Raw genomic sequence first — 21,447 nt, 5'->3', positions numbered from 1 at the left:
AGCTAAAGGTGACGTAAGATAAATGTAGTTTTTTGAAAAGAGAAATAACTTCTTAAAATATGGCGTGCGTTATTTAAGAAAGAGCAGAATAATAACAAGGCTCCATATGTGATTGTTCATGCAGATTTCCCACCAGCAAAGAGATGTCTGTCTCATTTCCCTAGAGCATCATGGGAACCACCTAGAGCAGTGGTTCCCAGGCTTGCTGTACACTAGCATCATCTGGGGAACTTTTAAAGTCTCAGTGCCCAGGTCACACCCCATAGCAGTGAAATCGGAATGGCTCGGGATGGGATCCAGGGATTTGTATTTTTAAAAGATCCCTAGGAGATTCCAGTGTGAAGGAGTTTGGAAGCATCATGATAGGATGTTAAAGCAACACCAACACCACTGCTCTGACACTATTTTCTACTATGGACAAATTTATTTAATTAAAAGAAAACTACCCGACCACTAGTCAGAAGAATTATTTTCCAAGACTAGTGGGATGTAGATAGAGGAGCCTGGTAGGCTGCAGTCCATGGGGTCACTGAGCAACTTCATTTTCACTTTTCACTTTCATGCATTGGAGAAGGAAATGGCAACCCACTCCGGTGTTCTTGCCTGGAGAATCCCAGGGATGGGGAGCCTGGTGGGCTGCCGTCTACGGGTCACACAGAGTCGGACACGACTGAAACGACTTAGCAGCAGCAGCAGCAGCAGCAGTACAAAACTGATGTCAGATAGCCAAGTTCAAACCTGGCTTTTATATATACTAGGTGTTGGATCTTGGGCAAATATCTTAGTTTTTGAGGTTCAATTGCATCATCTGTGAAACAACTGGTAACTTCTACCACATGGAACTTCAGAAAGAAAATATGGAGAAAGTGCCTGACATAGAAAATATCAATTCTCTTTTTATATCCTTACATTTATTTTCAGAGTGATAGAATAGAACCCCTTTCTCTTGTTTATCTCCCTTTCAGACATTGTTGTTTGGGTTTGTTGTTCTTTATTTTTAACATATCTATATAGGATCAAAAAATTATGTCTCAGTCGGTGATGCAAAGGTTGGAAGGTTTTGGCGTTAAATATGATTATTCCCTTAAGTATTGGGAGTCCCTTGAGAAGGTAGCCCATTTATTCAGTTATTTTTTTCCAGACAAGATTTATTAAGTCTCTATGACAATAATTCAGCAATCCTAAAATATACTCACTTCCAAATAACTCATTATTATCTTATATATGAATATAAGAGAAACCTTTGCCAGTTAAACTTATAAAATGCTATAATTTGCAAAAGGAATTCCTATTTCATACATGTTCCAGTGAGCAAGGAAATGTATATCACAGATGTGGTGTAATCCGGGATGCTAGGCTTCAGAGCTATACAAGATGCTGATTCAGTCACCGGAGGCCAGAAAGCACCAAGTTCCACATATGGCTTCACCCTCTCTCCTTAGAAAAGTGACTCTCTTTCCATCAGAAGAACATTTTTTCTCATGCCTCTCTTAGATCATTAAATATCCTACGCTGATCATCATTTCACCTTTGCAAAATAGAATGACCTGTTTAAATGGTCCCCATTTTTAAATCATTTTTCTCCGAATGGGGCCAATTTTAAATGGCTGAATGCCCTCCCACCTAGGGAAGGGAGAGTGAAAATGGCTCATTATTTCAGCAGATCACACAAGCCTTGATAGAGGAACGTAGGAGGTAGGAAGCCAGAATTCAGTTTGATGATCACATGATCTTTCTTCCTCAAACCTTCCCATTCAACTGAAGATTTTGGGTTATGATCCCAAATGAGTCAAAATAGAAGCTTGGAAAAAAATTTCTGAATAGCCCCTTTGCTCTATTCTGTGTATACTTAATACAGATCTGCCCCATTTCTCAGTCCTTACATTAAAGCTGACTTACCCAGAAATGTGCCTACATTTACTAGTTTTTTTTGTTTTTTTTTTTTTTTTTGGTAGCTGGTTAAATATGTCCCCAAGTGGAGGCAAGATGTTTGGAGAGATTTTGAAAATAAGTGAAATATAAGTGATTCTGACTCAAGTCACTGAAATGCAATCATTGTATTTAGTTTGGGAAATTAATTTTTTGATGACAGGGAAAAAAAAAAAACAAACTCCAGAAAAAGACAAAAATAATACCCACTTCAAATCCAAATGAGGATCCCACTAATAGCATCTTGGTGTGCCATGCTGGGGCCCTGGTCCAATCAACAGAGCTTTTCTTTTGAAGGTAAGCAATTTAGAGAATGAATCGGCTCTGCTGTCTAATAGGCGGATGGGTGCCAGAGTTAGATCTTTAAGGAAATAATCTTATTAGTCCCTCTTATTAAGGAGGCCTCTGCAGTGTGTAGACTTTGAACCTGCCTGATAAAAAGTAGGTCTTGTCAAACAGCTCACAGCTCCTAGTGAAAAGGTTGAACTTTGTTGGTTTAGATCATCCAATCCAAATGCAAACATGTTTCTAAGCTCTGTTTGCATACTAGGGGAGAAAAAAAGACTTCCTCATTTTCCCTGACTCTGACACTAATAGTATTCCAAGGGAATGGCAGCTCCCACGGAAATTACTAAATCACTGTGTTAATGGCACAGGCAGAAAGGCAAAAGTTTCCTGCGTATCCTGAAAGTCAAAGCTTCCCGTTGTCATTGTTTGGGTCCTTTTATTTATTTAACTCTTCATTTTTTTCTCTTAATGGATCCTGGGCCTTCCGTTTCTCTGCCTTTCTATCTCCAAGCTGATCCCATCTGGAAGTTGTAAGGCTGAAATTTTTTAACACCTTTTTTTTTTTTTTTTTTTTTAAAACATACCAGTATGTTTCCTCCAATTTTTTAATTGGAGGAAAATTGCTTTACAATTTTGGATTGGTTTCTGCCATACAACTCGAATCAGTCATAATTATATAAATATATCCCCTCCTTCTTCAACCTCCCTCCCCTCCCCCATCCCACCCCTCTAGATCATCACAGAGTGCCTGACTGGGCACTGACTTGTGTTATGTAGCACTATCTATCTATTTTACACGTGGTAGTGTATATATAACACCTTTTAAAAAATAGGCACATTTGGAGAAGGTGAGTGTGGGGCGATATGAGAGAATAGCACTGAAACATGTATATTACCATGTGTAAAATAGATGGCCAGTGCAAATTTGATGCATGATGCAGGGCACCCAAAGCTGGTGCTCTGGGGCAACCCACAGGGATAGGGGGGACATATGTACACCCATGGCTGATTCATGTCGATGTATGGGAAAGCCACCACCATATGGTAAGGTAATTAGCTTTCAATTAAAATAAACTAATTTTTAAAATAGGTGTATTTGTTTTATTCGTTTGTTTTTCTGACTGCCCGGCATGTAGGATCTTAGTTTCCAGCCAGGGACTGAACCCACACCCCCTGAACTGGAAGCACAGTTCCCGCTGGACCACCAGGGAAGTCCTCGTGAGGCTGAAATTTTGACAGCTTTGTCGTTTTCATCACTGCAAGGATTGATGTTGAGTTTATAGGATTACTGCTCTCCAGGAATACTTTACTACATAATCAAGCGGAAGGTCAAGAGAGATAGAGGAAAAAAAACTCTTAATTAAATCAGGAAGGACTGACTTGTGCCATCAAGCACGGTGTACCTTCAGGCAGGGCCCGATGCGCGTATCCAAGAGCAACCGTTGGCCCCAGTCAGGAGCCGCACTTTCATTGCTGGGCCACAAAAATAAGTGCCATTAAAGTGAGCCACTCCTTGAAGAACTGGCTTCGTTCTTTGCTTCTATCCTGCTATTAAGGCCCTTCTCGAATCAGATTAAGGGTAGATGCTATAACTCGGAGCTTGATTAGAGTAATGGAAAGAAGGGAGCCAACTCTTGTCTTGCCTCTGCTGCTTCTGCTCCTAGGATGTGTGCCTTCTGGGCAGTAGCCTGGTAGGTAATACACCAGACAGTGGTGCCCAAATAGAAGAGAGTGTGAGACCTAGTCTACTGGGAACAGAATCAAAATGAGCCGCACCCCGGGCTTTTGCATGATGGGTCCCTGAAGTACTTAACCAGGCTCCGTGTCGAATTCTCAGGCACCCAAACTGCTTTCGTCTGTTTTAGCTCAGCACATCCTATATGAGACCTACCACTTGCCAAACAGTAGCAAGATATTAGTGGTTTAGACTGAAGTGACTTAGCAGCAGCAGCAGCAGCAGCAAAGTCATAGACAGGAGCTTCATGTCTAATAAGAGCATGGGAGCGAATACTATAAATGCGAGGTGGTTTAACTCAATGATGAGGCAATACTTATAGCTTTGAAAAATCACTGAGCAGCTGCTTTGTGCTAGTCACTGTTTGGAGTGCTTTAGAAGGAGCTTCCCAGGTGGTGCTAGTGGTAAAGAACTTGCCTACTGATGCAGGAGACGCAAGAGATGCTGGTTTGGTCCCTGGGTTGGGAAGATCCCCGGAGAAGAGCATGGCAAGCCACTCCAGTACTCTTGCCTGGAAAATTCCATGGACAGAGGGGCCTGGCAGGCTACAATCCATGGGGTTGCAGAGAGCCGAACATGACTGAGCACATACGCACACACACATGCGAGCGGGAACAAGTCATTTAATGTAAAGTTTCAGTTATCATGCCTGGAGCACAAAGGCATATGTGGAAAATCTCCCCAAAGGAGGAGTTTTCAATGGATTTTGGAAAGTATGGAACTATTGCCTACATTTAAGAAATAGAATTAAAAAAAAAAAACACCTTGTTAAATAGAGAAAAATCTCAGATAGAGAGGCTTAAAGTGTGACATAAGATGAAATCATCCAAGAAATATAGTATTCCTGCAGCATAAAGCAAAAGGCAGATGGTGCAGAAGGAGCTGAAGGTCATGGGATGGAATGAAGGTTTTGTCCTGTGAGTGATGGAGCTACTGAAGGATTTTAAGGTAGGGATGATGACCTGATTTCCATTTAGAATTGTTTCCATTTCTGTTGATGTAGTAACCATGCCAGTTTGCCCTGTAGACATCCCTTGGGGAAAAAAAAAAAAACCCTCCTCTGAGGGTGGGCAACGCCCTGGCAAAGGTCCCTGTGTAGAACTCTCCCAACTTTCTTATTTGTTGACCAGAAATGGAAGGAATGAAGATTTGTATTTTTTATTTATCAGTGAATGCCGCTCATGGAATCATAATGCTCCTGTATCAAATCTAATGTTCTAGGAGTTCTTAGAAAACATTACCTTCATTAAGTGGCAACCTGAGTGTATCCCAGGCTTCCTTTGTGGCTCAGCTGGTAAAGAATCTGCCTGCAATGCCAGGGAAGATCCCCTGGAGAACAGAAAGGCTACCCACTCCAGTATTCCGGCCTGAAGAATTCCATGGACTGTATAGGCCATGGGGTCACAAAGAGTTGGACAGACTGAGCAACTTTCACTTTGAGTGTATCCCACTAAGTGTCTGATTATGTCCATGGAAATGATTATGTCCATGGGCAGTTGACTGGAGCAGACATGAAGCCCATCTGCCTTTTCTACTAGGCTTGTGTCTGAGGACGTCTGGTCTCATACTTAAAGGTTGAGGAAAGCCATCTTGCTGAGCTATACCTGCCTTTGATGGCCCAGTAGCATGACTAAGTGTTAGTCGCTCAGTCATGTCTGGCTCTTTGCGACCCCATGGATGATAACCTGCCAGGCTCCACTCTCCATGGAATTCTCCAGGCCAAGAATACTGGAGTCAGTAGCCGTTCCCTTCTCCAAGGGATCTTCGCAACCCAGGGTCCCCTGCATTGCAGGCAGATTCTTTACCGTTTGAGCCACCAGGGAAGTATGACTAAGAGCCAAGGCAAATGAGAAAGGCAGGGGAGGGGGACGAAGCAGAAGCAGTAACGTGTGTGAGCCACAGCAAGGTGTCCGGGATGGCACTCAGACTGGTGATGACATCCCCAAGCAAAGGGAGGGTGCAGGGTATGCGATTAGGTGATAATGTATCAGACCAGCAAGTTACACTTATAACTTCCCTAACCATTTTGCTTCAGGTTAGTCTCCTGCATGCTTCTGTGAAGTAGCTGCTGAAAATGCAAAGGTTTATCTCCCACCATGGAAAGTGTCAGTTTCCTGGGAACCCTTGCTGTGGCCAGTGGCTCTTGTTCCTTCACAAGCAGGGCCTGGACCCTCCATTCTGAGGACAGCGTGCGTCCCAGTTAGTGGCGGTGGGGATGATGTTGTGAGATTGTCTAAGTCTCTGAAATGTGTCCAAAAGTGAAAGTAAAGCTGTTAAACCAACCCAGATGAATGCCTTGGAAGGTCTTCAGTGGATGGAGAACTACTATATCACTGCCCAGGGTTCTGGAAGGGAGCTGCTTTACTAGAGAGCTTAACAGTCATAAACCCTCCATCCCACACACACAGAGAACTGAGCTAAGCCCTGGGAACCTCTCTGCTAATGGGAAGAGCAATGGAATGTTGAAAAAGCAGGGAGAATACATGCTGTTGAAACGTTGGATTTTGCCCCTAAACTTCCAACCAGAGTAGCGTTCTCCCTCTGCCCCTCATGTGGTGCCAGTGCGTGAGTGCTAAGTCGTTTCAGTTGTGTCTTACTCTGCAATCCCATGGACTATAGCGCACCAGGCTCCTCTGTCCATGGGATTCTCCAGGCAAGAATACTGGAGTGGGTTGCTATGCCCCGCTCCAGCAGATCTTCCCAACCCAGGGATCGAACCCACATCTCTTAAATCTCCTGCCTTGACAGGCAGGTTCTTTAGCACCTCCTGGGAAGCCCCATACAGTTTCAGGGAACACAGCAAACCTTCTGTGGACAAGAAGCAGAGAACTGAGTCCTCCGCTTTCCTGGCTCTGCATTCTGGGCAGTGCCAGTGGAAGTGTCCCCTCCCTCTCTGCCTCCCACGCTGCTCGGATCTCTTAGGAACAGGACTCTGTCCTCCTTGGTCACGTCAGGCCTGCAGAGCCTTCCTAAGTCCCAGCCACAGCCAGCTTTCTAAATTGAGAAGGTGATGAATTTTTAAATTCTTGAACTTGCGCCGTAATAATCTTCCTGCCATCCCACACATTACGATGCAGGAAGGCAACAGATGTGTTTTCTTATGGTTCTGGGAACATGAAATATTGATGGGGGAAGAGAACATGGACATGGAATCGAGATTTGCCCACGATGAAGGCAGCGGATCTCACCCCAGCTTCTCCTTTTCCACCTTTATCCTCTGACACTTAGGGCTTGAAGCAAGCCCCAAACCCGTGAGAGCCCAGGCTAGTTCAACACAAGCTCTTAAAAAGCTGTGCAGGGAAATCTGTCTAAAAAGGTCTTTATCAGTCTCCAGGGACCAATTGCTAATGCGGCTAATACACGTTTGATCTATACAGATGATTTTTCCTTTGTCCCCAAGGGAACCTCTACAAACACTTTGGATTTACATGGTGCCAGGCCCAAGCGGGCTGTCGGAAAATAAATAGCATTTTAACACCCTCGAGCGTCAGTCCCCGGGATGAAAAGTAGCGTGTGGGCTCTTCTCTGAGTTTTCTATCCAGGCTGTAGGACATAATCAAAACTTCATTTTTAGAGCATTTCTTTTCCTGGTGACATTTCACTCTGAGGCACCGCATTCTGAAGAGGAAAAGGAACATTCTGACTCCAAAAAGAAAAAAGAATGTTTCATCCAGGACACTATTTCCAAACACATGTTTGAGCACTATTGGCTGCCAACATGTGTGGTACAAAAATACAAGGTGGCTTTAAGAGGCACAGAGCTAATTTTTTTTAATACTTAATGTAATGTGTATTAGAAATTATATGTATGACATGTAGACACATGTTTAAGAATGTATATGTAGTTATACATAGCTACTACTTATAAACTGTGATTTCATCAATATTATTAGGATGAGGCTAAAATTAGAAACAGCAAGTCAGTTTGAAGAAAAATATTAAGTGGAAGAAGCAAAGATTGGATGAAATGACAACTCTAGCTCCTGCAGGGAGAAGCTGGGTAGAGCCGAAGTGCAGAAGGTAGCAAGGGAATGACTAAGCTTGAGGAAACGCTTATCTAGGAAAATTCCCCACCAGTTGAGTTAATGAGAGAGTTGAGGCCAGCCCTGCCCTTTCCCAGCCATTGGTGATGAGGAAGAATCTGTGACCTTACATCCCTAGGCAGAAACACGGAACACACTGATGCCCTGGGGCTCAGTGGGATTTGAATCACATCTCCTTGTTGAATGAAGTCCTGTCTTTCTTGTGGTTTTAAGCAGAAAACTGCACATTCATAGTATCTCGATCCAACATGTCCTATCTACCCTCTCCCCAGTGGAAGGATATGAGACAGGATATTGCTGACCACTCAGAAGACATGCCTTTCAGAGAGGGAGTCCTTCAAATAAATGGGCTCTGCCCAGGATTCTCAAGCACTAGAGAAGAACTTACAATTCTCCTAGAACTTATAACTCATTTAGGATGTATCTAGGGCTTCCCTGGTGGCTCAGTGGTACAGAATTTGCCTGCCCATACAGGAGACGTGGGTTCAATCCTTAGTTCAGGAAGATTCTCTGGTGGAGGAGATGGCAACCCTTTCCAGTATTCTAACCTGGAAAATCCCATGGACAAAGGAACCTGACAGGCTACAGTCCATGGGGTTAAAAAAGAGTTGGACATGACTTAGCACGTAAGTAACAAGGATGTATCTAAGTCCATGGTGGAGAGATTATGACGACAGTACCTAGCCACTGAGTCTTCAGGATATGCTAGGCGTGCCTCATTAAGTCTAAACTTCAGAAGAACTAGATGACCCAGACACCATTATCTCCGGTGTGTTTATACAGAAGCTAAAGTCAGGACATACACTACTCAGAGACTCAAATCCAGTTCTTTCTTAATGAGTAGTTGGACATGAGAGGCTGTGCTCCAGGGCTGAACGCTTTGGGGAACAGCTGCTCAGAAAAACCTGTAGTCCCATCATCAGTGGAATTTGAATATCCTACAAAACGCTCCCTGTGGTGCCCAGAGTTAAACTTTCCCTCTGGCAACAGGAAGTCACAGACGAAGAAAACTTTGACCATGATCTTTTTTCAGATCTGGCGAAGGTGGGGAAGGGGAAGGATGGTTGATGTGGAAGGTGCAGTGCACGCATGCTCAGTTGTGTCTGACTCCTTGTGACACTTTGCACTGTAACCCACCAGGGTCCTCTGACCAGGGGATCCTCCAGGCAAATACTGGAGTGGTTTACCATCTCCTCCTCCAGGAAATCTTCCTGACCCAGGGATCAAAGCCATGCCTCTTGCTTCTCCTGCCGTGGCAGGCAGATTCTTGACCACTGCACCACCTGGGAAGCCGACACGTGGGATGAAAAGTAGGGAAATAAAATAACAAATCCATATAAATGAGAGGAATTTCTGTGCCAGGGTTCTCTTCCCAGCTCATTGTGAGCCTTGACTACATTAGGAAAATATCTTATCCTCTTTGATCTTCTTTTTCCTCAAATATATTGTGAGGGATTTGGACTAAATGGCCACTTAGTCCCATTAAAATCTTCTCAATCCTAGGATAAGTAGTTTATCTTGAGTTTGTCTTTGATGTAGAACAGCTCAGAAAGAGAGAATTGGGTTAGAGGATGGCTCAGATGGTAAAGAATCTACCTGCAATGCAGGAGACGTGGGTTCGATCCCTGGGTCCAGAAGATCTCCTGGAGAAGGGAATGGTGACCCACTCCAGTATTCTTGCCTGGGAGATCCCATGGACAGAGGAGCCTGGCAGGATACAGTCCATGGGGTCACAGAAGAGTCGGACATGACTAAAGCAACTGACACTCACTCACAGTTGTTAAAACACCAGGAAAATCTTACCTTCACCAAATAACTCAGCTTCAAAAGGGAAAACAGAGCCACATCATCGTAAAAGATCCCAGAAAGGGTTACACAGGGTATCTCATTCTACAGCAGAAACAGAGAACATGACATAGGAGGGACGGCGGGGCTCCATTCTACCCCATCCATAAACTCTCTCTGTGGTCTCTGTAAGGGATGCCCTGCTGCCTTCTGGCCCACCCATAGCTTGGAATGTTGCAGAACAAGAAAAATGCCAAGAGTCCTCTTCCTAAAGAGCTTAACTTTAACTTGAGTGGGATAGGATGACTGTTGTTCTTTTGCTTCATTGAAGAAAGTTATTTAGATGAGGATTATACAATTTCTGAAGTCTCCAGCGGAAAGGATAACCTCAAACAATTGTTCTGCCTGATGAAGACAGGATGTAGATGCCCCAGGCTGTCCATTGTGTTGTTCTGGAAGTAAGGGCAGTTTCTCAATTCTGCTGCCAACAAGATACACCCATGCCTCTTAGGTAGTCTCAGGAGTACATATTTAGTGCTGTTCATCCTTAGGGATGGAGTTTGAGCTTCCACCTAGGGGAAAAAATCCCTAGAATTTAAAGACCACCCAGAGTGCCTCCATATTATTTACAAAGGACGCCTATGTTGTGAGACTAGAAGTTGAACCCCACATGTTGTCAAAATACATATGGCCCAGCAGGATCAGTTACCCTCAGGTGAAGCAGAGCTGGTAAGGGAAAAAGTACTCAGCTTCATGCCACACAATTTAGTATGTACCATGGAGGAAAAATATAAGAGAAATGTTAACAAAGCAAAATCATGACGTGTATTAGAAGGTGATTAGCTGTGATCTGCCCCATGAATAAAGCAGGGCCATGTTGCAACTTGATTTAGCTGCTGTGTTTCAGAAGAACTCATAATTCATGTTTCAACTGGAGAAATATCTTCAGTGAATGATGCAACATACCGCATTTTTGTTCAGGTGGTTTGACAAGAAGTGAAAGGGAGTTCTGTGAAACTTGAATTGAGATGAGGATCTCAGAGGTGTCTGTGCAGTCCTGATGGTCATAGAGGTGTAGTCACAGTATGTTTGGGTATTTCTTAGTAATGAAATGTTGGAGAATCTGCTTCTTTTGAAGATTTATAATTCTGATAGTCCTCATTTACGTTAGAAAAGAATTGTGGTTAATACTTCAAATACTGCCTATTAAGGACTTCCTTTGTTTGTGTATACAGAAGAGGATACAGTGATCTATTAACTAGGTCATTAGAGATAAAATATATGGGCAAACGTCTCTATTTTTCAAAGATACTGATACTAACCCGCGTATGTTATCATCCGTTGAAGATGCAGCCTTAATATGAAATAGGAGTTGGAAGTAGCGCTTTTCTCATTTGAAAGACTGAAAAATCTTGATCAGAACAAAAATGGCTTAAGGAAAATAGTGAAACTTAAAATCTAAATTTAAAGTAGTCACTTTCTGAAAAAAAAAAAAATGAAGTTCATCATGTGGTTAAGTATTGGTCTTCTACACACAGTATTAAAACAAAGAGACTGGACTGAATCAAAACCAATTTATTGGGCAGTGAAATAAAAACTTGGAGTTCCACTGGTTTTACCTTTGGCCTTGTGAGAGGATGGAAGGAGCATCTGGCAGGATGTCAGACCTGTGGGTTACAATTGAGCTGTGCTGGGTGACATGAAATTGACTGAGTCCCTTAATCTCTCTGGTCTTCCTTGTCTTTTGTTCATAAAATTCTGCCTTTGTACTAGATTAGAGGTTTTCAGCCTTTGGTCCTTATAAATGGATGGAGGGCTCTAGATAATGGGATTTCAGGCCACTTTTCCTTCCATCTCAAGTAGAGCAGCCCTGTTTTGGATACCAACATTCTGAAATAGTTTTAGTTTACAGTTAATCAACAGAAAGGAATTCAATTGATCTGTAATGTGCTGGAATTTCCTTTAAAAAAAAAAATGTTTTACCATCTGCCTGTTAATACTCTCAGTTCTTCTCTTGTCTTTAGTTTTTATTGACATCTCTGTCATGGGGCAACTCATCTGAGCAAGTTTATTGAGGGAAACGAGCGCCATAACTAAAGTGCTTGGCACACAGATTGTCAATAACGATCTGATTGTTGAGGGAGTGCTTAGAGAACAGGCTCGGGCATCTGCAAACTAGTCAGGGTCAGCTTTGTGCCACTGAACTGATACACTTTTGGAAACTCATAGTAGCCAAGTTTATCGTGAGCTCGCAAGGTGCCAGGCACTGGGTTAAGCCCTGGACTTTTCTGATGGAATCCTCAAAATCCTGGAAGTGGGTCTCACTATCCATAGTTTCCAGATGAGAATACAGGCTCAGGACGGTTGAACAGCTCATCTGAGACCACAGATTCGCAAAGTACTGGTGGAGCCCCGGGTCTCACCCACACCACAGCTCTAGGGGGGCAGCATGAAGGGTATCCTTATCAAGGTTTTTAGCTTGAGGCTAGCCTCTGTGTTGCTGCTGCTGCTAAGTCACTTCAGTCGTGTCCAACTCTGTGCGACCCCATAGACGGCAGCCCACCAGGCTCCCCCGTCCCTGGGGTTTTCCAGGCAAGAACACTGGAGTGGGTTGCCATTTCCTTCTCCAGTGCATGAAAGTGAAAAGTGAAAGTGAAGTCACTCAGTCGTGTTTGATCCTCAGCGACCCCATGGACTGCAGCCTTCCAGGCTCCTCTTCCTCTGTCCATGGGATTTTCCAGGCAAGAGTACTGCAGTGGGGTGCCATTGCCTTCTCCAGCCTCTGTGTTAATGACTGCTTAGTTCCTGGAGGAATAATGATACTCTTGAGTCACCTTTCTCCCAAGGGATCATCTCTGTTCTCATCACTCTTGTTAGTTGCTTCTAAGTCCTTTCCAAGAGAGATTACAATGTGGGTGGGATTCCTTTGTGGAGAGGATAAGAGAAGTCACTTCTAGCTGGGAGCACAGTGGTTACCCTCTGTGGCCAAGGCCTGCTTAAGGGTCCGTGGATGGGATGACCCAGTGTTCTGGGTCTCAGCAGCTGATACCGCAACTTGAAGTCATCCCGTCGGGCAACTTGTATATGCTTTCCATTCATCAGATCTTTGGGTGCCTGGGTTATATCATTCTGTGATGTGTGAGTGTGAGAGTGTGTGTGCGTGTGTTCCATCACGCTTCCTTTCATCTGTTTACGGTTGAGGAAAGCACTGCTGCTTCATGCACCGGAGCAGATTCCCCATTGCTTTGCTACTGCGTGCATCAGAGAGTGGGCTTGCCCGCTCCGGCTCTGCTCCACTGACCCACACTGTGTTCTCTATATTGTTGCCGTCTCACACACCAATCTTCCACCCAAGATATCTGAGTGGGGATGGACTAAGTCATTGGAAGTGACAGTCACTTAAAAAAAAAAAAAAAAACTGGCACAACACAGGAATTCACGTTCAAAGGAAGCCTTTGGAGAGAGGCAGGTCGCTCCTTTCTCCTTGTGTTCCTAGATGAGACAATTGCCTTTCCCTCAGCCAACTTCTTGCCCACATCCACTGACTTCACTGTGAGGTCCTGCCAAAGGTGGTTTCACTAAGCGGTGCCTGGGGCTTTCACAAAGTGAAGTCACCTCTGCCTGCCAAGCAGGGACTTTCTAGCTAGACAGGGAGGGGGGAGATGCATAGCCTTCTTGCTACTCCTACAGAGGAGGAAGTGGCTGTCATCGGCCTTCCTCAGCTGTGCCTGCGTGCAGCGCCTTCTGCCTGTGGCTAAGAGACCCGTTTCAGAAAGTGTGGCCGAGCTATTGACAAGAAGGGAGATGGTGGACGGCAACTTGGAGAGTTGTTCATTTTGCTGAAGAGGACACTTGAGGCCAGGATGGTTGCTCTACTTGGCTGAATCCATGGTCTTCCCGTCTAGGGCTGTGACTTGGATGGGGCACCAAGGAGCAGTTGGTGGGGGAGCATGATTGCTCTTCATCCAGCTTGAAAGGTTAGTCGTGTTGCCAAATGCTTCCTTCCTTCCCTTAACAGCCCATTCTAAATCAATCTTCCATGAATCCATCAAAATGGCTTTCGGGTAGCGCCTTCACTGTGCTGCTTCCACATCAGCGTCCTCAACCCAGGGAGGCCACTTGCTGGGTTATTCCCCAGACTCTTACTTGAACTTCCTCCCTGAAGTTTGCCTTCCGCCCACTCCAGGGAAAGTGTCCTTTTCTCTCAGCTCGTTTGCCGTTGTGACCATATTTCAGAGCTCTCTTGGCTCGTAGTAGGTGAGCTGGACCACGCCTCAAAGTGCTTTTGTTTCCTCTGAAAGAGGTTGAATCTGGGAAGGGAGTGGGGGGGTGAAAAAATATATGTGGGAACGGTTTAATTGTGTCCATGAGGATTCTCAGTAATTCAGGATGCCAGTGTGTGTTTTCCAGAGCCTAGAGCTGACATAAATAATGTAGCATACCTCGCTCTGTGCAGGCTTGCCGAGGAATGCTGATGGAGAAAGAGCCAAACTGGGATCTAAAGCTCCCAGCTCCCGGCACAGCCTTTAAAATCCTTTTATTGAATAGTAGTTTGGAATCGGCAGCCAGGGCCTTGGCGGGCTGTCTCCACCAGGAAAAGCTGACGGAGGAGTAACCTTGGAGGGAGCCGCCTCGCTGGATTTCAGGAAGACGAGAGTCTGGCGCAGCCTGGCCAGCTCCCATGAATGACTGGTTCATTTCACTCTGTGTTCCTAATCCCAGAAGGAATAGGACAGCTCTGTGAAGTCCCTGAAAGCCTGGTAAGTGTGCAGCTGTTGCTAACAAGATATGACTGGCCCCTCCAACGTAGTTAAAAGCATCTTGCTTTGCCTTTTAGAGCCTCTCGCCTTAATGGTGTAAGAGCCAAATGAGCTTTGCGGGACAGCTAACCCCAAATGAAGTCCTGCGACTTAAGCTCATTGAAAGCCGAAGTCTGTGCTGGCGAGAGCCAGAGGGGCCACAAACGCCACAGTTCATTTGCAGGAAGGAAACAAATGTGGCTTTACGTGGGATTTTTACAGGAGGTCTGCCAAGCCAAATATCCAATTGAAGCATTTCCAGATTGTGATTTAAAGTACAACTTAAGCCTTGTCTCGGGTACAAATTATACAAGTGAGGGAAGAGATGGGGGATGAAGAGGATGGCGTAGTGAAATGTTAGAAAGAATTCTCTGTTGTTGATATTAAGGGACAAATTCTGGCCATTCAGTAAAGAAGGATGACTCCTCCTTATACTCTGGGGGTTGAGAGAAGGAACCTCAGGGAACATTTGTGTTTTGTTTTTTTTTTTTTGTCTTTCTTTTTGATTAAGGCATTTGTGGTCTAGAAAGAAGATTAAAGCAGGATCCGTTTCATTTGTTTAGTTTGCCTCACAGACATGAAGCTTCAGAATGGTAAGTGTCAATTATATTCCTACCTGTTGGGGAACTAGCCGGGAGCAGGAGACCTGAGCAAAGATGTGGTACTGCTTCCAGACTATTTTGCAGTTTCTGGCCAGTGATAGGAGCTGGTGTGTCAACAGAGAGAAAGTATAGATATCAAGTTTGGTTGGACTGGAAGGGTCTGTGCAACTTGCCCTTTAAGAGATGGTTCTTTAAAAAAAGAGAGAGAGATGGTTCTTTCTGCTGTTGCTGGTTTGACAATGATGGGACCTTTTTTAAGTGGGTTAAGGTATAACCCACTTAAATTGACTAGAAAAAATGTAAAAATATTCAGACAGTTTCATTCTGGGACATGAGTATTTTTTTTCCTTTTGAAGTTGCTACATAGTTGGTGGGATTTTTCCCCTGTTTAAAAAGTATCATCCAAATGTGTTTTATAAAATAGCATTTGGAAATTTTGCTTGTGGTATGATCCTATGCTTTTAACCATCTTATTGAACTAGTTGGAAAGGAGCGACGTTTTTTGGTCTGAACTTCATTTCACTCTCCCAAAAGTGCCCTTGGTGTGTTTACCTGCTGCTTTAAGGGGTTCCAGCAAGACTTTTATTCAGTTATCACAAGCCCTCTGCGTGGGCCTCTCTGCTTGTGGAAATACATTCCTAAAACAGAGTAGTTGTTTTGTCTTGCTCTTTTTACCTTGTTGGTTTTTGTCATGGTAGAAAAGGACATGAGGCCGGGACAGTTTAACTGAGATTTCTTTAGCCTGAAATCTGTGGTCTTACAGATCTGTTTCAACTGTTTTCTAGCAAGCCTTACATTCTTTAGCCATTCGTGAGCCCGTCTGTGAAATGGGCTTGAGACCTGAGAAAATGTAACACCTCTGCACTCTGGAACTCTCAGTCATGGTGGTAAATATTTGAAAGGGAAAAATTGTAATAGAGAGTTGGCTAAGGGTCTGTCTGCAAGCTGTTCTCTGTGGGCCTGACTTTAGAAATGCTGGAAGCACCTGAAAACTGTCACTTGTTGGTTTTTATTTATAAGCGCATTAGGATAAAGTACGGTTTACGTGGTAACTGCAGAGAGAAATACAATACTCCCGATAAACAAAACTCGGCTTATATAACCAAAAAGTGACCTGGAGGAATGTGAGGGCTTGATAGAAGGCCCCGGTTCTCGGGTGCAGAGTCACAGCTTCATGTTTAATTTAACAAAACATTAAACATTTCATGTTTAATTTAATGAAACATTAGAGCAGTAGGATTTGTCACCTTCATGACAGAATGTCAGAACTCTGGGATAGTTGAAGAATATATGTTCTTTCTGCAGAATTCACATGTGACACTTGGAAATGTTTCACATCCAAAGACCTTTGCTTTATTTAGGGGCCTTTTTCCCCCTCTGAGCGACACCAAAAAAGCAAAAATGCAAGTAAAACAACAAAAACAGCACCACATTAGGCATGCACTACTAGTCTAGCTAATTTTAGGGGGGCTATTAGCAGGCGTTTAGGCAAATCTATTAACATTTAGCATCAGCACAAATGCAATCACATTTCTTCTTCTTGTGCTTCTGACAAAATGAGCACAAGGATCTCCAGGACAACAAAAGAATGGATATTGCAGTCTCATTTGTTATGTAGTAAACTTTTTATTTAACCCACTTGGATTTTTTTTTTTTTAATGAGCTATTTAAGAAAGTGGAATGTGATATTTGGGGAAAATTGAAGGTAATGTATCTGTTTGATAAAGATTGTTACCAGTGAGAAAGAAGAAATCCTTGGTATGGCATTGCTTGCCAGTACATTTTTTTTTCCCTCTTCTTAGTGGGAAAAATGTGGTTGGTAGTTGATAATGCTACTTTGCCTTTGGCTTGTGATGGAAGATTTTCCTTTTTGTATTTCCAAGTGCAAAAATATAGATATGCCCTACCTCCCTGTCCAAATTCGTGAGGCTCTGTTTTCCTCTCATGCTTTCAATGTTTAGTTTCTTTCAGTAGAAAAGAAGACTTTATATTTGAGCCATGAAGATGATTAGCAATTCATAAAACATATGTGAGAACGTACAGATGTGTGTTTACACACACATGCATACATATACATATGCACACAGCATACAGACATACAAAAGCCTCCCCCCAGATTCTGCCTCCATTCCTTTGAATTATCCCTTGCCCCATTTCTGGAGTGTTTTTATCCAACACGACCAGCACAGAATTTTGCGAGTATGGTATCTGGCTTTGTGATGGCAGGAGTATGAATACCTCTCCGTGTTATTATAGACTCAGTCTGAATGTGTGTGCTTCCTTGCATGCCTTGAAGTGGCTGAGACCAGATGCTTCAGCGAGAGATGTCATATTAATGCAATTCAGAGGAGCATATGGCAAGAGAAAAATCGTTACGACAGTGACTGACCTAAAGAGCAAGTAGCATTTTTAACCTTAAAAAAAAAAATTGTTTTAACCCTCTCCTAAGTAGCAGCAGATACTTTCTTGAGTTGATTTTTCTTTTAACTCTCCTGGAGGTTGCATTCAGGATTGGGGGTACAAAGGAATAGCCTGGACTGCTAGGGAGCCCTATTTACTTTGACGTGGGGGCAGAGGGGAAGGCAGGATGGTTGGCCTGTGCTCACTCACCACCCACTCCCCAGGAGGGCCTTTGGGTCCAAGGGCTGAGATCCAGTGGGGTCAGGGGGCAGCTTATCTTTGACTGCCTTGATGACACCCCAACCCCGCCCTGAAGAGCCCCCCAGCTGAGGAGCCTACTGCCTATGTAATCCCTTTCTGACCACTGTCCCATCCCACTGGTGGCTCTCTTCCCTTCAAAGCGCCTCTTTTGAGGCCTGTTTCTGTGCTGGCACTCTGACAGGCACTGGAGGGAAAAGCAAATGAGACGTGGTCCCCATCCTGAAGGAGCTCCCGTCTCATGGGGAAGGGCGGCCAACAGAAATGCAGACTGCATAGTCCTCGGTGCTGAGGAAGGAAAGTCTTGAACGGCCACAGGCACCAGATGGGTGCAGAGGAAGAAGGTCAGGAAACAGGAAAGGCTTGGTAGAGGCCGTTGATCAAGAGAAGTAGCCCAGAAGCTTCCCTTGGAAGATGTGGGGTGGGGTCTTGTGGGCCCTGAAAATGGCCAGTCGTGGGCTTCCCTGGTGACTCAGATGGTAAAGAATCTGCCTGCAGTGCAGGAGGCAGGGTTCGATCACTGAGTCAGGAAGATCCCCTGGAGGAGGGAATGGCAACCCACTTCAGTATTCTTGCCTGGTGGATGACAGCCCATGGGGTTGCAGAGAGTCAGACATGACTGAGTGGCTTTCACTTTCCCTTTGGCAGATCACTTCAGGTGCTCAGTTCAGGAAGGCAGGTACACAGGGCACGATGAAGGCAAAGGATTGGACTAGATGGGTGGTGGAGCCCTCGTGGTTATTGGCTTTCCATACCCTCCAGTCTGGGCCACTCTCTTAAAAGTGTAAAGCAGCCAGACTGTTCGTAGCAGTAAGCACAGTGAAGGCCAGACACTGGGCATTAGGAGAGAACTCCTGAGCTTTGCAATTTCCATTCCTAATTCAACTTAAAAAAAAAAAAAAAATTGCACCGGCTGCCACCATGTGAACCAAACAATTAAATGCAAAGGTCCCAGATGGAGCCTCGGGGCTGCTAGCTGGCATCCTCCACATGTGGACAAGAGGATGTCTACAAAGAGATTTCACCCTCCGGCTCAAATCCAACTAGCTTTCGATCTAAAAGGAGTTTAGAGAGACGTGTTTCCATATACATAAACAGTGTGTTTCGAGACACAGTGTCTCCAAAATTCTCTAACTTTCAAGTGCTCTCACTTGAAATTCTGGTTGTGGGGCAGAGGGTCAAAATACATATATCTATGTTTACCTGTGCTTTGCAGGTATTTATATAGTAGTGGGTGTGTGCAGTTTCCTTCACGGAGTCAAAGCTCCTGGAGGTGGAATCAGAAATCTGGGTTGAAATGCCGACCTCATGAATAAAGACATACACAGTCAGCCTGTCTCAGCTAATGAGGGCCTTTGTGTTTAGCCCATGGAGAAGGAAATGGCAACCCACTCCAGTATTCTTGTCTGAAGAATCCCATGGACAGAGGAGCCTGGCGGGCCACAGTCCAGGGGATTGCAGAGTCGGACCCAACTGAGCACGCACACATGTGCTTAGCCCATGCTATAGGAGGTTTGGGGGCATTTTTCCTTTGTATTCAATTTTTTGTATCTTCTCATCAGCAGCAGAACTCTCTACCCTCCAGTCATGGCAGAAAAGCTCCCGCTGCTGTTAGAGAGTCCTCGCGGGTTCTGTGTTATCTTTTGAGAATGCAGCCCCCACTGAGTGAGGTGGTGGGAAGGAGGCTGCCAGCGATTGCCTTGACCTTGACTCCCTGCTACCACTTGACCTGCATCTGGCCCCAGGTTGGGATGCGTGCCAGTCTGTCGGCTGTGCATCACAGGAGAGACCAGCCAGAGGAGCCCATCCATCATCCCGCAGGCTCTGCCTCCCGAATTGTCAGGGCTCCCGGGGTGTTAAGAGCTGGGCCAGCGATGAGCGACCCAGGCCTGGGCCCTGGCTCTCTGGCTGCTTTTAAGGATGGGTGCTGACATGTGAATTTTTTCGAGTGACTGACCCCTCCCTGCCCTAATTTATCTGTCTGAAGAGTGGAGAGTAATACTTCTCAACTCTGTGAAAATAATAATGATTTTTTTTTTTAATTTGACCAATATATCAGCTCAGACCCTAGTCCTGCAAACCAGCCACAACTGCTGTGCATTCCCGGGTTCCCTGGGCTCCTGCTCTCATTTCCGTCCCCAGGCCTGCCACCCAGGGCCCAGAGTCTCAGGGTCCAGCGGCCTGGCCTATCACAGTGCCGGCACGAGTTCCTTTCTCTCCGCTTCATATCAATCCACTTGTAGAATTTGGCCCCTTTCTCCTGGCACGTACAGAAAAGGCATCACAACCTGGCGAACAAACACAAAGGCAAACACAGTCAGCCGCCCAAGACCTCTGAGCAGAGTACGCTGAAGAATTGCATCTGCAGGCCATAAAATGGACTTTGGAATATTTTATGCCCTCCACGCATTCCAGTATTCTTGCCTGGAGAAGCCCCATGGACAGAGGAGCCTGGCGGGTTACAATCTATGGGGTCGCAAAGAGTCAGAAATTACTGCGAGATAAGCATGTGTGCACGTGCGTGCACACCCACACACACACTCGTGCCCACTCTCCACTTCTTAGGGCTTCCTAGGTTGAGCTAGTGGTAAGGAACCTGCCTGCCAATGCAGGAGACGCAGGAGACATGAGTTCAATCCATGGGTCAGGAAGATGCCCTAGAGAAGGGCAGGACAACCCACTCCAGTATTCTTACCTGAAGAATCCCATGGACAGAGGAGCCTGGAGGACTAGAGTCCATGGGGTCACGAAGAAGTTGTACATGACTGAAGCATTAGCACACACCCCCTTCTTAAACAGTCGCTGAAGCTCTAGGAAGCGAAGTCAATAATGATCTGTCTACCTACTCCACCTGCCCACCAAGCTCCATGCGGTGTCTGTCTCTTTCCTAACTGACCAGAAATTCAGTGTTTCTCCCATTATGCTTATGCAGAGCAGGTCAGCAGTCTTCACCTCTGCCCCCAGAGCCAGTGCCCTTGGCATGATGTTGGCAGACAGAAGCCAGTCTGTTCCTCGCTTGGCCTCTCTCCCTATCTCAGCAGATTCTGCTGGAGGAAGACAGTCAGAGAGAGATTTAGCTCCTTGAAGAGCTGAATAATACCACTTCCCATCACCAAACTCTAAGCCACCAGAAAGGAAAAGCTGTTAGGTTCTTGTTTTAAATAAGAGTTTTTCAGACATAGTGCGTTATGTATTTCATTATGCTTTTCAATGCCCTTCCCCCATGGCCAGTTGATTGACATATTGATTATAGAGGCAGTGTGGCTGAGTAAGAGTCCAGACTCTGATGCTTGGCCCCTTGTGTGACCCTGAGCGAGTTACAGTTCTCTGCTGCGCTGTGCTCAGTCGTGTCTGACTCTTTGCTTCCCCATGGACTATAGACCACCAGACTCCTCTGTCCATGGGATTCTCCAGGCAAGAATACTGGAGTGGGTTGCCATTTCCTCCTCCAAAGTTCTCTGAGCTCCAGGTAACTGAGGGGTCATCTTGGTGTCTCTCTGATCCCTCTTATGTGATTCAGTGAGATGTTATCTCAGAACTGGGCACGTGCAATGGTTGTTTCTTCGGGTGTCTGCATTGATTTTCCTCCAAATTTTATGATGGGATTG

General features: G+C 45.0%; 1 protein-coding gene across 15 annotated transcripts in view; it reads left to right on the top strand.

The window, feature by feature from the left end:
• Nucleotides 1–21,447, top strand: part of TENM2 (teneurin transmembrane protein 2) — a 1,394,962-nt gene that overhangs the window by 891,677 nt on the left and 481,838 nt on the right. Inside the window, exons 1-2 of one of the 15 annotated variants that reach the window (XM_027545736.1) lie at nt 14,338–14,540; nt 15,091–15,172. The exons of 12 other annotated variants lie outside the window; for them this stretch is intronic. In XM_027545736.1, coding sequence (XP_027401537.1) covers nt 15,157–15,172 — 16 coding nt within the window. In that variant the 5' untranslated portion in view covers nt 14,338–14,540; nt 15,091–15,156. Of the gene's footprint in view, nt 1–14,096; nt 14,541–15,090; nt 15,173–21,447 lie in introns of those variants that run through there. 2 more of the 15 variants (XM_027545740.1, XM_027545737.1) reach the window with 2 other exon arrangements.

Source organism: Bos indicus x Bos taurus, chromosome 7 (genome assembly GCF_003369695.1).
Source record: "Bos indicus x Bos taurus breed Angus x Brahman F1 hybrid chromosome 7, Bos_hybrid_MaternalHap_v2.0, whole genome shotgun sequence".
Lineage (NCBI taxonomy): Eukaryota > Metazoa > Chordata > Mammalia > Artiodactyla > Bovidae > Bos > Bos indicus x Bos taurus.
Note: the sequence above shows the minus strand (reverse complement) of the source record. Positions and strands in the feature narration are given on the sequence as shown.